This window comes from Arachis ipaensis, chromosome B08, assembly GCF_000816755.2.
Source record: "Arachis ipaensis cultivar K30076 chromosome B08, Araip1.1, whole genome shotgun sequence".
Lineage (NCBI taxonomy): Eukaryota > Viridiplantae > Streptophyta > Magnoliopsida > Fabales > Fabaceae > Arachis > Arachis ipaensis.
The window spans coordinates 25,772,616-25,785,742 of NC_029792.2; the positions used below are offsets into that span (position 1 = coordinate 25,772,616).

Genomic DNA, 13,127 nt, shown 5'->3' on the forward strand with positions numbered 1-13,127 from the left:
ACACCTAAAGACACCAAACTTAAAATTTTAAAGATCAAAACAAGAAGAAAAACAAGAACAATTTGAAGATCAAGAAGAACACCAAGAACAAAATTTAAAGAATTCAAAGAAAATAAAGAACATGCAAAGGACACCAAACTTAAAAATTTTGAAAACCAAAGATACCAATTTCAAAATTTCTAAAAGAAAAGACACAAGAAGACACCAAACTTAAAGGTTGACACAAGATTCAAACAAAAGACACCATTTTTGAAAAATTTTTAGAAAAAGACTCAAGAAATTTGAAAAAGACTCAAACAAGAACAAGAACAAAGACTCAAACAAAAGATCAAGATTAACAAAGAAAAGAAACGGTTTTTGAAAAATTTTGATTTTTTTAAAAAGAAAATAAAAGACTCAAACAAAATTAAAAACAATACCTAATCTAAGCAACAAAATAATCCATTAGTTTGTTCAAACTCGAACAATCCCCGGCAACGGAGCCAAAAACTTGGTGCACGGAATTACACTTCGCACAACTGAACCAGCAAGTGCACTGGGTCGTCCAAGTAATACCTGAGTGAGTCAGGATCGATCCCACGAGGATTGTGATTTGAAGCAAGTTATGGTTATCCTGTAGATCTTAGTCAGGTGGATAGAAAAGTGGGTTGCTTATTTAAAACACATAAAAGTAAAATAAAGATAACGTTACTCAGTTGATGGTGAATGCAATGATAAGAAGATGGTTAAGGCTTCGGAGATACTTTATTCTTCTGGATCAATTCGGTTTTACTATCTCCTTCAACTGTCAATAATTTCTTCTATGGCAGGCTGTATGTGATCAACACCTTTCTTGAGAGGTCGCCAATTCTCCTCCAGAGCTGAACACCAGGGTTAGTCCGCATCCAGTCTGATTGAGGGTGAAGCTCCTGCAGTCCATTCCCCTTGATGATCCTACTCAAAACACCACAGACAATGTCGAATCTTCCGGATCAGAGAAAGCTGCGCCTTTGGTTCTAGCCTCTACCACAAAGACCCTAATCTCTCCATACTTCGGCTGAACTGGTGTCTCGAGAAGTCCCCAAAGAAGTCGTGGATTAGCCGTCTAAGAGATGTATAATCAAGCTAGTGGTTCATCATTGTCCGATGAAAGACTCACTCTGAACCCATGTAGAATGAGATAACCTTGTGCCGGTTCAACGCATTCATAAGGATGAAGAACGAAGATACATCTTAGAATAGAGAATCAAACACGGATTGAAGATAGAACAGTAATACTTTTATTAATCCATAAAACTCAGCAGAGCTCCTCCCCCCAACCTAGGAGGTTTAGAGACTCATACTAATAGAACAATGTAAAATGTGTAAAGTGGTGGAAGAAGATCGAGTGTGTCTAACAAAGGGTGATCTTCTCCTATATATACTAATCTAATAACTAAGGATTACAGAAATATGATAGGCTTAGGCTTGTAGTGCAAAAATCCACTTCCAGGGCCCACTTGGTGAGTGTTTGGGTTGAGCTTGAGTGGTCTCCACGTGCTAGGATGCTCCTTGGGCGTTGAACGCTGGCTAGGGATACCTTTGTGGGCGTTGGACGCTGGCCACTCCTCTGTGGGCGTTGGACGCCTGGACTGAGGTAGATGGCTGGCGTTGAACACCATTTTTGGGCCTTCAATTCTGAAGCAAAGTATAAACTATTATATATTTCTAGAAAGCCCTGGAGGTTAGCTTTCCATAGTCATTGAGAACGCTCCATTTGGACTTCTGTAGCTCCAGAAAAGCTCTTTCAAGTGCAAGGAGGTCAGATCCTAACAGTATCTGCAGTGCTTTCTCTGCCTCTGAATAAGACTTTTGCTCTAGCTCCTCAATTTCAGCCAGAAAATACCTGAAATTGCATAAAAATACACAAACTCATAGTAGAAACTAAAAATGTCAAATTTACACTAAAACCTATGAAAATATAATAAAACTTAAACAAAACATGCTAAAAATTATATGAAAATGATGCCAAAAAGCATATAAAATATCCGCTCATCACCAGGTAGCAGCAGCCTCAAAATTTGGGCGTTGACGCGTACGCGTCAGTCACGCCTACGTGTGACAACCCCTTTTTTTTTAAATCAGAACAAAGGCAAATATGTATAATTGAAAAGTGTCACACACATCTAATGAAACAAAGATAAGCAAATAAATAATAAAAAAAACTATAGTAAAGGAAGATCATACCATGGTGGATTGTCTCTCACCTAGCACTTTTCTTTAACGTCCTTAAGTTGGAAGGTCTATGAGCTCAGTCCTCTTCCTTGGCCGGGTTTTTCAAGAGAAATATCTTCAGCTCCTTGTTGTTCTTCACCTTCACACCATGATAGAGTTTCAAACGGTGGCCATTGGTCTTGAAGAAGGTAGGGCTTGAGGGGTGACTCAAGTGGAAAACTCCATACGGTTTGACCTTCTCCACCACGTAGGGACCATCCCACCTTGACCTCAGTTTTCCCGACATTAATCTCAACCTTGAGTTATAGATAAGGACTCGATCCCCAGCTCTAAACTCTCTTCTCTTGATGTTCTGATCATGTACTGGCTTCACCTTTTCTTTGTAGAGCCTTGAGTTTTCATAAGCCTCTAACCGAATGCACTCCAATTCTTCCAGTTGCAATTTTCTTTCAACTCCGGCTCCTCCCAATCCTGAGTTACATTCCTTCACAGCCCAATAAGCCTTGTGTTCTACATCTACCAGAAGGTGACAAGCCTTTCTGTAGACTAGCTAGAACGGACTCATGCCGATCGGTGTCTTGTAAGCTGTCCGATAAGCCCATAGTTCATCTCCGAGCCTAGAGCTCCAATCCCTCTTATGGGGTTTAACCATCTTCTCGAGTATGCGCTTAATCTCTCTATTAGACACTTCGGCTAGCCATTTGTTTGGGGATGATAAGCTGTCGCCACCTTGTGAATAATACCATGTTTCTTCATCAAATCTGTCATTCTTTTGTTACAAAAATGAGAGCCTTGATCACTCACAATTGCTCGTGGTGATCCAAAGCAGCAAATGATGTTATTTCGCACAAAAGAGACACCCACGTTAGCATTATCAGTACGGGTAGGACACTTAGAAATATAATCCACTGTTAACAGAATATATAAGAAACCATTCGAGTTTGGAAAAGGGTCCCATGAAGTCAATACCCCAAACATAAAAAATTTCACAAAACAACATGAGTTGTTGGGGCATCTCATCCCTCTTGGATATGCTTTCAAACCTTTGGCATTGGTGGCAAGAGTTACAGAAAAGATTTGCATCCTTAAAGAGTGTGGGCCACCAAAATTCGTAGACTAAGATTTTTCTTGCAGTTCTCTGAGGGCCAAAGTGGCCACCACTTTCAGAAGAGTAGCACGCCTCTAAGATACATTGAATTTTGGATTGTGGAACACACCTTCTAATTATTTGGTCGGCACCACATCTCCACAAATATGGGTCATCCCATATATAATACTTGGACTTGCTTTTGAGCTTGTCCTTTTGATGTTTAGAAAAATGTGGAGAAAAGGTGTGACTAACCAAATAATTAGTAATGAGTGCATACCAAGGAACTACCTCAGATATTGCTTGCAAGCTATCAAGAGGAAATGCATCATTAATAAGAGTTGAGTCACTTTTTATATGCTATAGGCGACTCAAGTGGTCCACCACTAAATTTTGAGAACCACTCCTATCCTTGATCTCTAAATCAAACTCTTGCAATAGCAATATCCAACGAATTAACCTTGGCTTTGATTCTTTCTTAGCTAGCAAGTATTTCAAAGCTGCATGGTCTAAATATACTACCACTTTGGTTCCAAGCAAATAGGCTCAGAATTTATACAAGGCAAAAACAATTGCTAAAAGTTCCTTTCAGTGGTAGTATAGTTAGACTGGGTACCATCTAATATCTTAGAAGCATAAACTATGATATAGGGATCATTACCTTCGCGCTGAGTAAGTGCCGCTCCTACCGCATAGTTAGATGCGTTGCACATAATCTTAAACGGCCTACTCTAATCAGGCCCTCTCACAATAGGAGCTTGGGTTAAGGCAATCTTCAGCTTATCAAATGCTTCTATACACTCTTTAACCAAGTCAAATTCCACATCTTTTTGCAATAGACGGGAAAGGGGTAGTGCAACCTTACTGAAGTCCTTGATGAACCGCCGGTAGAAACCTGCATGACCAAGAAAAGAATGGACTTTCCTCATAAAAGAGGGATAAGGTAAACCAGAAATAACATCAACCTTGGCAGGATCAACAGATATACCAGTATTGGAGACAATATGACCTAGAACAATACCTTACATTACCATAAAGTGACATTTTTTTCAAAGTTAAGCACAAGGTTTGAACTAGCACATCTTTCTAATACTTTAGCAAGATTATCCAAACAAAGGTAAAAAGAATCACCATAAACACTAAAATCATCCATAAATACTTTCATACAGTGCTCAAGAAGATCCAAAAAGATGCTCATCATGCACCTTTGAAACGTAGCCTGTGCATTACATAAACCAAAAGGCATTCTTTTGTATGCATACGTTCCAAAAGGGCATGTGAAAGTGGTTTTCTCTTGATCTTTCAGAGCAATATGGATTTGAAAATAACCGGTATAACCATCTAAAAAGTAATAATGTGATTTACCGGACAGGCGATCAAGCATTTGATCGATGAATAGTAGTAGATAGATATCCTTGCGAGTGGCCAAGTTCAAGCGCATGTAGTCGATGCAAACTCTCCTTGATTTCTGCACCCTTGTGGCCAGGAGTTCCCCACTCTCATTCTTGACTATGGTGACGCCAGACTTCTTCGGAACCACTTGTACCGGGCTAACCCACTCAATATCCGAGATTGGATAGATAATATCGGCTTCTAGTAGTCAGGTTACCTCTTTCTTCACAACTTCTAGAATTGTGGGGTTCAACCGCCTTTGTGGTTGATGGATAGGCTTGGCTCTCTCCTCTAGAAAAATGCAGTGCTCACAAACTTGAGGGCTTATACCAACTATGTCCACCAAACTCCATCCAATAGCTTTCTTGTTCCTTCGCAGTACATTAAGCAATCTTTCCTCTTGTTAGGAGGTAAGCTCCTTTGCAATGATCACCGAGAGCTTTTGATTCTCTTCAAGATAGGCATACTTAAGATGGAGTGGAAGTGGCTTCAATTCCATATTTAGCTCATGACTTGGCACTTGATTATTCGATAGCACCGGAGGTGGCAATGTGTCTTCATCATATTCAAGGGGTTTCTCCACACATGAACCTTGAACCATGTTCTTCTCATCCACTGTATCCTGGTGGACTTCGGCCACAATATCATCAATCATATCACACCGGAAGATAGAATAGTCCTTCGGTGGATGCTTCATAGCCTCATCAAGATTGAAACTCACTGCTCTTCTATCAATTTCAAAGGAATAGGTACCCAAAAAAGCATCCAATTTAAACCGGAAGGATTTCAAGAACGGCCTCCCAAGAAAGATAGATGATGGTCTTTCGGAGTCATTAGGGAGCATCTCAAGAATGTAGAAATCAATTGGAAAAGTCAACCCCTTAATGCTCACTAAGACATCTTCCGCAATGCCAACCACCGAGATTATGCTTTTATCCGCCAAAACAAAATGGGCCACCAATCGTTTCAACAGTGGAAGCTTGAATGCATCATAAATAGATAGAGGCATAATGCTAACGCAAGCACCTAGGTCACACATGCAATCAACAAATTGTATACCACCTATAGTGCAAGTAACTAGACAATGACTGGGATCACCACATTTCTCTGGTATAGCACCCATCAAAGCCGAAATTGACCTACCCAAAGGAATAGTTTCTTAATCATGAATCTTCTCTTTGTTCGTGCATAAATCTTTTAGAAACTTAGCATACTTAGGAACTTGGCAAATAGCATCAAAAAGGGGAATATTTACCTCAACATTTTTGAAGATATCCACCATCTTGGGATCTAGCTCCACTTGCTTTTTAGTCCTCCTGGTGGTGTGAAAAAGGAGTTGGAATAGCCTCTTTTGAACCATTTTCTTCCTTAGAAACTCCATCCTTCGGTTGAACAACTTTTCCTTCAACCGCCTCTTGTACGTCATCTTCATCTTCGACATCTTCTACCTCAACAACATCTTCATCTTGAATGGCTTCACGTGAGCTTGGCTCCTCGGGACTCCTTTCTTGCAATGTAGTGCCGGACCTCAAGGTGATGGCATTGATTCCACCCTTGGGGTTAGGTAAGGGTTAAGAGGAAAGTGCACTAGAGCTTGAAGGTTGAGTATTGGAGGTAGATGGTAGGTCCATACGGGATATAAGGGCTTGGAGAGTAGAGGTGAGACCTGTGAGGCTAGAGGTAAGTGTAGTTTGAAGTTCCTTTTTCCCTTGAAGAATAGTGCGAAGGGTTTCATCTTGGTTGGCGGAAGAAGAAGGGTAGGTAATTTGGGGGACTTGCGTTTGGGTGATTTGAGATACTTGAGCTTGCCTTTAGTGAGGTGGTTAGTACCTTTGACCTTGGTTTTGTTGTTGGTAAGCAGGGTTTTGTTGATACTGGTTTTGTTGGTAATTGTTGTTCCACCTTTGGTTTGCACCATTGTCTCTTCCTCCTTAGTTGTAGTTGTCTCTCCATCCTTGGTTGTGATTCTCTTGCCAACCTTGGTTGTAGTTACCCCCTTGATTATAGTTACTGTCTTGTTGATAATACCCTTGATTTGGACGATTGTAATAGGCATTGGTAGCTGCCAAGATATTGTCCTCTTGGAGTTGTGAACATTCATCAGTATAGTGGGAGTAACAAGCACAAATTCCACATACTCTTTGAGGGACTAATTGTTGACATTGTTGTTGTGGAAGAGGTGGAGGTTGTTGTTGATTGAGTTGGAGTTGTTTGAGGATATTGGTCATCTCTCCTAAAGTCTTGGTGAGGGCAGACTCAGTATTAGAGGAAACTTCCACAATAGCCTTGGGATGATTATTCCTTTGCCTTGCATGTTGGGTAGATTCAGCTAAATCGGTAATAAGTTTCCACGTTTCTGCCGCCGTTTTGTACTTTGTCATAGAGTCATTACTCAAAGCATCCAAAAGAACCTTATCTTGAGGCTTCATGCCTTGGCAAAAGTAACTAATTAGCACTAACTTGTCAATCATGTGGTGAGGGCATGAATCAAGGAGCTTCCTAAAATGTTCCCAATACTCATAGAGAGTTTCTGATTCACCTTGAATGACGCAAGAGATTTCCTTCTCAATCTATCCGTGACCTCCTGTAAAAAGAACCTATCCAAAAATTCCCTTCTAAGCAAATCCCAATTAGTGAAAATATTTTCGGGTTGAGTGTAGAACCACTCCTTTGCCCTTCCCTCAAGAGAAAATGGGAAAGCATATACCCAAATGGCAACCTCATCTGCACCATACCGCCTAGCACTTGAACAAGCCGTTTGAAAGGCTCCAAGGTGCTTGATGGGATCTTGAGCGGGTAGACCATGGAAATTAGGAAGTAGATTAATCAATGAGGTCTTTAGCTCAAAATTGGCATTCAAATTCAAATGATGCACTTGAAATGGTTAGAGAGTGAAATCTGGAGCTCCCGCCTCCTTTAGAGTGATTCTTCTAGGAGTGGCTATAGTATCGGTACCTAAATCAATGGAAGAGACGTCAATAGATTTAGTGGGAGAGGAGTTAGTTTCTTCTTCAAATGATGCCTCGAATTCAACCTCAGGTAAGATTGGAGAATTGGGGGAAACCCTTCACCACCCTCGGAGGCTAATCGACGCCGAGCTTGCCTAATTTGTGACACGGTTCTTTCAATTTTGGGATCAAATGGGGCTAAGCTTGGATCCGATAATGAACGCATCATTCAATAAAAGAAACATAGAACTCATGGCAACAAAATATATTAAGCAAAATAACTAATAAATACTACTAATAACCAACTAGCACACAAATAGAAGATGCAATTATTCAAATATAAACATATTTACACCAACCAATAACATAGCACACATATGCAACTCTCCAGCAACGGCGCCAAAACTTGATGTGAAGATAATTGTCGGTATAGAATTGATTAAGAAAATTACGTTGTAAGCATAGTCTAAACCAACAATCTATCTTCAGTCAAAGTTAAAATCTGTGTCACAAATAAATTCAATAACCGGGAGTAGAATCCCGGGTCATTTTTTCTAGGATTTGACACAAGATGCAATTTATTGGTTAGGATTTCATGGAGATTTTTGAAGTTGAGAACAAGAAAAATAAATAACTAAAAATTAGAGCAATAGATAACTAGCAAGAGTTGATAATTAATCAATATAAAGGTCTTGGTTAGGGGTGAGAATTGGAATTTCTATCATTATTGTCTTTTTCAAGTGTGATGGTAAACTCTCATTACTCTCAGTTATCCTCTAATGATTGAAGAAAAGTCAAGTGAAACAATTAACTTTAGTTCACAAGTCCTAGTCACTTTATAAAGAAGAACTAGAGTTGGTGAGTTTCAAGCTAATTAGCAATCTTCAATTACCAATCAACACTTGAATAAGATAATTCAAGTGGTTCCAATTATTCAACCCCAAACCAAGCAAGGAAATCTACTCCATGATTATGGGTGACATTTTCTCAAACACTTGGTAAGCATAGAAAAAAAACATGATAAAAACTAGAAAATAATCCAGTTCAAGTTACTGCTAACAATAATCAACAATCACAAAACAAGCAATAATAATGGATATAGAAATAACTCAATGCATTAACAAAATTCAAGAGTAACAAGATCCAAATATGAGTTCAAGATAACCAAATTGCAAAGAGTACTAAAGGAATTAAAGAGAAAGCTATAAGGAAAATGACTAGAAAATGAAGGTAACAGCAATTTCTCTTAAGATCCAATTGAAAGTAACTAAGAAAATCAAAACCCTAGAGAGAAATAGGAGTTTCTCTCACTAGAATTCAAAAACTGATTGAAAAACTAAAGCTAAAGTGAAGTGTGTCTGTCCCAGCTCTATTCCCAGCGTATTGTCTTCATTTTTGGGCTTGAAACTGGGCCAAAATCAGCCTAGAAATCGCCCCCAGCTTTTTTCCTTAATTGTAGCACGTGACGCTCGTCATGCGTATGCGTCGATAGGCTCTGCACTGGCCACGCGTACGCATCAGTCACGTGTATGCGTCAGTGGCGATGCTCCTAGTCACGCGTACGCATCAGTCACGCGTACGCGTCGCTTGGAAGATGGCTTGATCATGCGTACGCTTCAGCCATGCGTGCGCGTCAGTTCTAACTTCTCAAATCCTCAATTCTTTGTGTTCCTTCCACTTTTGCATGCTTCCTTTCCATCCTCCAAGCCATTCCCCTTATAAACCCTGAAATCACTTAACGCACATATTACGGCATCAAATGGTAATAAAAAAGGATTAAAAATTAGCGATTTTAAGGCCTAGGAAGCATGTTTTCAATCATAGCACAAAATTAGGAAAGAAACTTAAAAACATACAATTTACATGAATAAGTGTGAGAATAGTTGACAAAATCCACTCAATTCAATCCAAAATATACCATAAAATAGTGGTTTATTAGATGGTCCCCAACTTCCTCTCCCCTGAAGAATGCAAGGTTAAGTTCCCTTTTCAGATTCTTTTGTTTGCTTCTTCCCCTCCCTTCCCTTGATTTATTCCATTGTCAGGAGCTGGAATTCATACACAAGAGTAGCAGTACTATTGGCTATAGACCCAATGTCTTCTCAACCACTCTCTCCCATCTCATTGCCACCAACACTTACCACTTCCTCATTCCCTTCATTCACATTCGAGGTACTCTCTTTTTTTTTTTATCATCTTTCCCTCTATTGAAATTTCTAACCTCAATCAAATTTTTTCACAGAAATGTTGAAAGACAAGCTAGAGGAGTTTTTCAACTGTCAATACGAGCTCTTCATTATTCACCGCTCTAATCAGGTTACTACTCTATCTTAAGGACCATTAATTGCTTGTTGGTTGTTACTTCTTTTATAATATTTACCTTATTGTATTTATGAATCATCAAACAACTGGAGCAGAGGTGCAAGCATTGGGTGGCATAGTGATGATAACAGACCCTACCTCAAACAGCAGCACTTTGCAGTCAGGATTCCACTTTCCACTACTCCTCTCTTTTATTGAATTTTATTTAATATTGTTGCTGACAATTTTGGTTCATCAAAGGTGGTGTGCTATTTAAATAATTATGGCAAGGATTTCAATGGTGGACTCTTTCGTTTCCAAGATGCCAACCAATGTCAATTATGCCAATAGATGGAGTGAGTTTATACTCTTTCACTACTACCACTTGTGTTTTTCTTTTCTGGTCAAATGGTTTTTACTGCTAAATAAGAAGAGTGATTTCTCAAAATTTCATTATTGAAATGATTCAATGTAAGAGGAAACATTTCGCTTTTTAATTTATTTTATCCTTTTTTATCTTTTAACAGGATGTTCTGATGTATACTACTGACCAACATAACATTTATTCTGTTGATGAAGTATATTCAATTGTGCTCCTTTTTTGCATGCCCTTACTTACTTGGCCTTGTATATAATCAGCTGTTTTATTTCAATTTAAATCTCCTTCTCCCGGACTCCGTGTCCTCAAAAGAAAAAGGGATAGAAGAGAAAACAGGAAATCATAACTATCATCTTTGATAGTTACCTAATGGGAAACCATATTAATTCTCGAAAATAGTATTTACTTTAGGGTACCATTCTAAAGATTCCAGAATGCTGAAATGAATTAGTCAAGAATGTATCTGGTGCTTTCACTTATTTATGTCAAAATATTATTTTGGTTAATTGGTCATATGAACTCATTTGATCTTCTTTACAATTTGTGTATATTAGAATGGCATATGAGAACAAGAATGAATTACATTTTCCAGTGCTTTTACATTGAATTAAAAATTAAAAATCTTCAAATAAGTAAACTTGATTTCACCTACTGGTGTGTACCTTGTAGAAGCTAAACTCAGTGATGATCAATTGATTGTGCTCACAAGAACTTTGATGCTTGTTTAAGAAAAAGAACCTTAGTTGTTGAGATTTTACTGCTACTTTAAAAAAAAGGACTTAATACTTCATTGACTGAAAGAAACCAAGTTATGCAGAGTAAACTTATGTTGTAAGAATTTGTGTGGCAAAATCATGAAAAAACATAAGTCCCCAGTATGCTACATGTACCTATTTTGAGCTTCATTCTAAGGGGTGGGCGCTGGAATTTTAACAATAAGATTAGTATTCTGTATTGTTTTATCTTGTTATTTTCTATTCTTATTGTTGAAAAGTTAGAGTTGTTTATCTAACATTGAATGCCATATTTCAGAAACTAGTTAAACCTATGAGGATTGAACGCTAGGCCGTTGTAAACTTCTCAGCTCGCTGTGATACACGTTTTCTATGTAATACCATCAAGAAGTGTGCTTAAATGAAGGGGATTGTATGAGTTTTATGGCTAATTTAGTCTTTATTTAAGCATGTTCCTTCCAATGATGGTAACAAAGATGAAGGTATCATCAGAGTGTTATATAATAATGGCATTAGTTTGCGGTTGAAAAGATTTGAAGTCCTCATTCATGTATGTTATTATTGTGGTGTTCTTCTCAGGCAACTATTTATGGACTTCTATGAAACTTCAAAACAAAGGAAGCCTCTACAAATTATAATTTTCAGGTATTGGATTAGTTAATTGAGGATTCATGCTTTGGATTAGTCCTAATGATGATTTACAAAATAGAATTTGATTCTATTTCCCTTACTGAGTGTAATGGTGTAGTAAACTAGCAAAAGTTGTATATAACTAAATTAATTCAGCATGAGTTTGATTTTGTTTTCATGGTTATATGAAGTTAGGGTTGCAAATATTGAAAATACTTGCATAATTGTGCAGGTGTAAGCTCCATGGTTCACCAGATGCATTCTCTGCTTCAGTTCATGAATATAAAATATCCCTTAAAGGTCTTCTGAGATTACATTCATATTTTCATTTTGAGACTTTTATGTAATTAGATTATATTGAAATAGTGAAGTTGTTTTATTTTACTTTTTAAAGAAAAATAATAATAGTTATGTAGAACAATACCATATGTAATTATGTTTGGAACTAGACAATGAGAATTTTTTTTATATAGAGAGTTATGTCCTATATTGAGGAATTGTGTCATAAAAGATTTAGTTTTTAAATTTTGATATTAAAAAATAAATTTTTAATTTGAGAATATGTAAATGAGATGAGATTAATGAATGATTTGAAATTAAAAATAAACAAATAATTACAGAGTTTGTGGAGGTTTGAAAATCTCACAAAATAGTTAATTTTTGTTAAATTAAAAATTAATTTGTGAAGGTTTTAAACTGCTACAAAAATGATTAAAACCGCCACAAAAGTCTAATATAAAATCCTCACTAAACTCACACAAAACCCCCACTGAATAAATTGTGTAGGTTTTTAAAAACTCCCACAAAAGATCTCGTGGCACCTCAAATTTTGGGGGTTTTAGAAACCACCACAAACCATTTGGTGGGGGTTATAAACCTCAAAAAATAAGAGAAAAAACTGTCACAAATAAATAAAAACCTTGTAGTGGTAGGTCCCTCCCCACTTATACTCTAAACTCGAGTGGGGCCTTTCACTTGGACTCATCCACCTGGAAGCTTCTGCTAGCTGTCCAGGTCGTCCGTAGGTCCAGGGATGGATCTATATACATTGTAGCATATGATAATAATATTTTTTAGTAGTATATGATAATAATATTTATTTGTCCCATTAAATTATTGAATTATTTGATCCCTCAATCATTTTTTACTCAATTTTTGATACTTAATAATCAGTTTAAAAATTTTATATTAGATGTTATATTTAGAATGATCAATTTTCAATTTAAATAAGATTAGTGTTCTTTCTTAAAAATGAACTCAAAAGATATTATTTATCTTTTTTTAAAATTAGTTTTAGTTTTTGCTGTAGTAATTATATTAATTAAAAGAATTTTTTCAGCTATGAATATCACTGAGAGTTGGCTTTTGATTGTATGAGAAGTGAATTTTTAAATAATTGTTTAGTGATATATATATATATATATATATATATATATATATAAAGAGAGATGTTTTGATTTTGT

The 13,127-nt window shown here is 37.2% G+C and overlaps 2 protein-coding genes and 1 long non-coding RNA gene across 4 annotated transcripts; 1 reads left to right on the forward strand and 2 right to left on the reverse strand.

Moving 5' to 3' along the window:
- On the reverse strand, positions 2,270–3,993 carry LOC110265275. The gene is made up of 2 exons (XM_021108193.1): positions 3,897–3,993; positions 2,270–2,709 (listed from the first exon to the last, which is right to left on the reverse strand). The coding sequence occupies exons 1-2, from the start codon at positions 3,991–3,993 to the stop codon at positions 2,270–2,272; spliced, it is 537 nt and encodes a 178-aa protein (XP_020963852.1).
- Positions 5,076–5,795, reverse strand: LOC110265276. The gene has a single exon (XM_021108194.1). It carries the CDS (start codon positions 5,793–5,795, stop codon positions 5,076–5,078), a length of 720 nt encoding a protein of 239 aa, XP_020963853.1.
- On the forward strand, positions 9,559–12,132 carry LOC107612208. 2 transcript variants are annotated; one of them, XR_002352225.1, is made up of 8 exons: positions 9,559–9,595; positions 9,687–9,792; positions 9,863–9,936; positions 10,038–10,101; positions 10,183–10,277; positions 11,333–11,516; positions 11,614–11,679; positions 11,897–12,132. It is a non-coding gene; the product is annotated as an uncharacterized LOC107612208 (long non-coding RNA). The 2 variants fall into 2 exon arrangements; XR_002352224.1 differs by having other exon boundaries at positions 9,666–9,792; positions 11,897–12,131.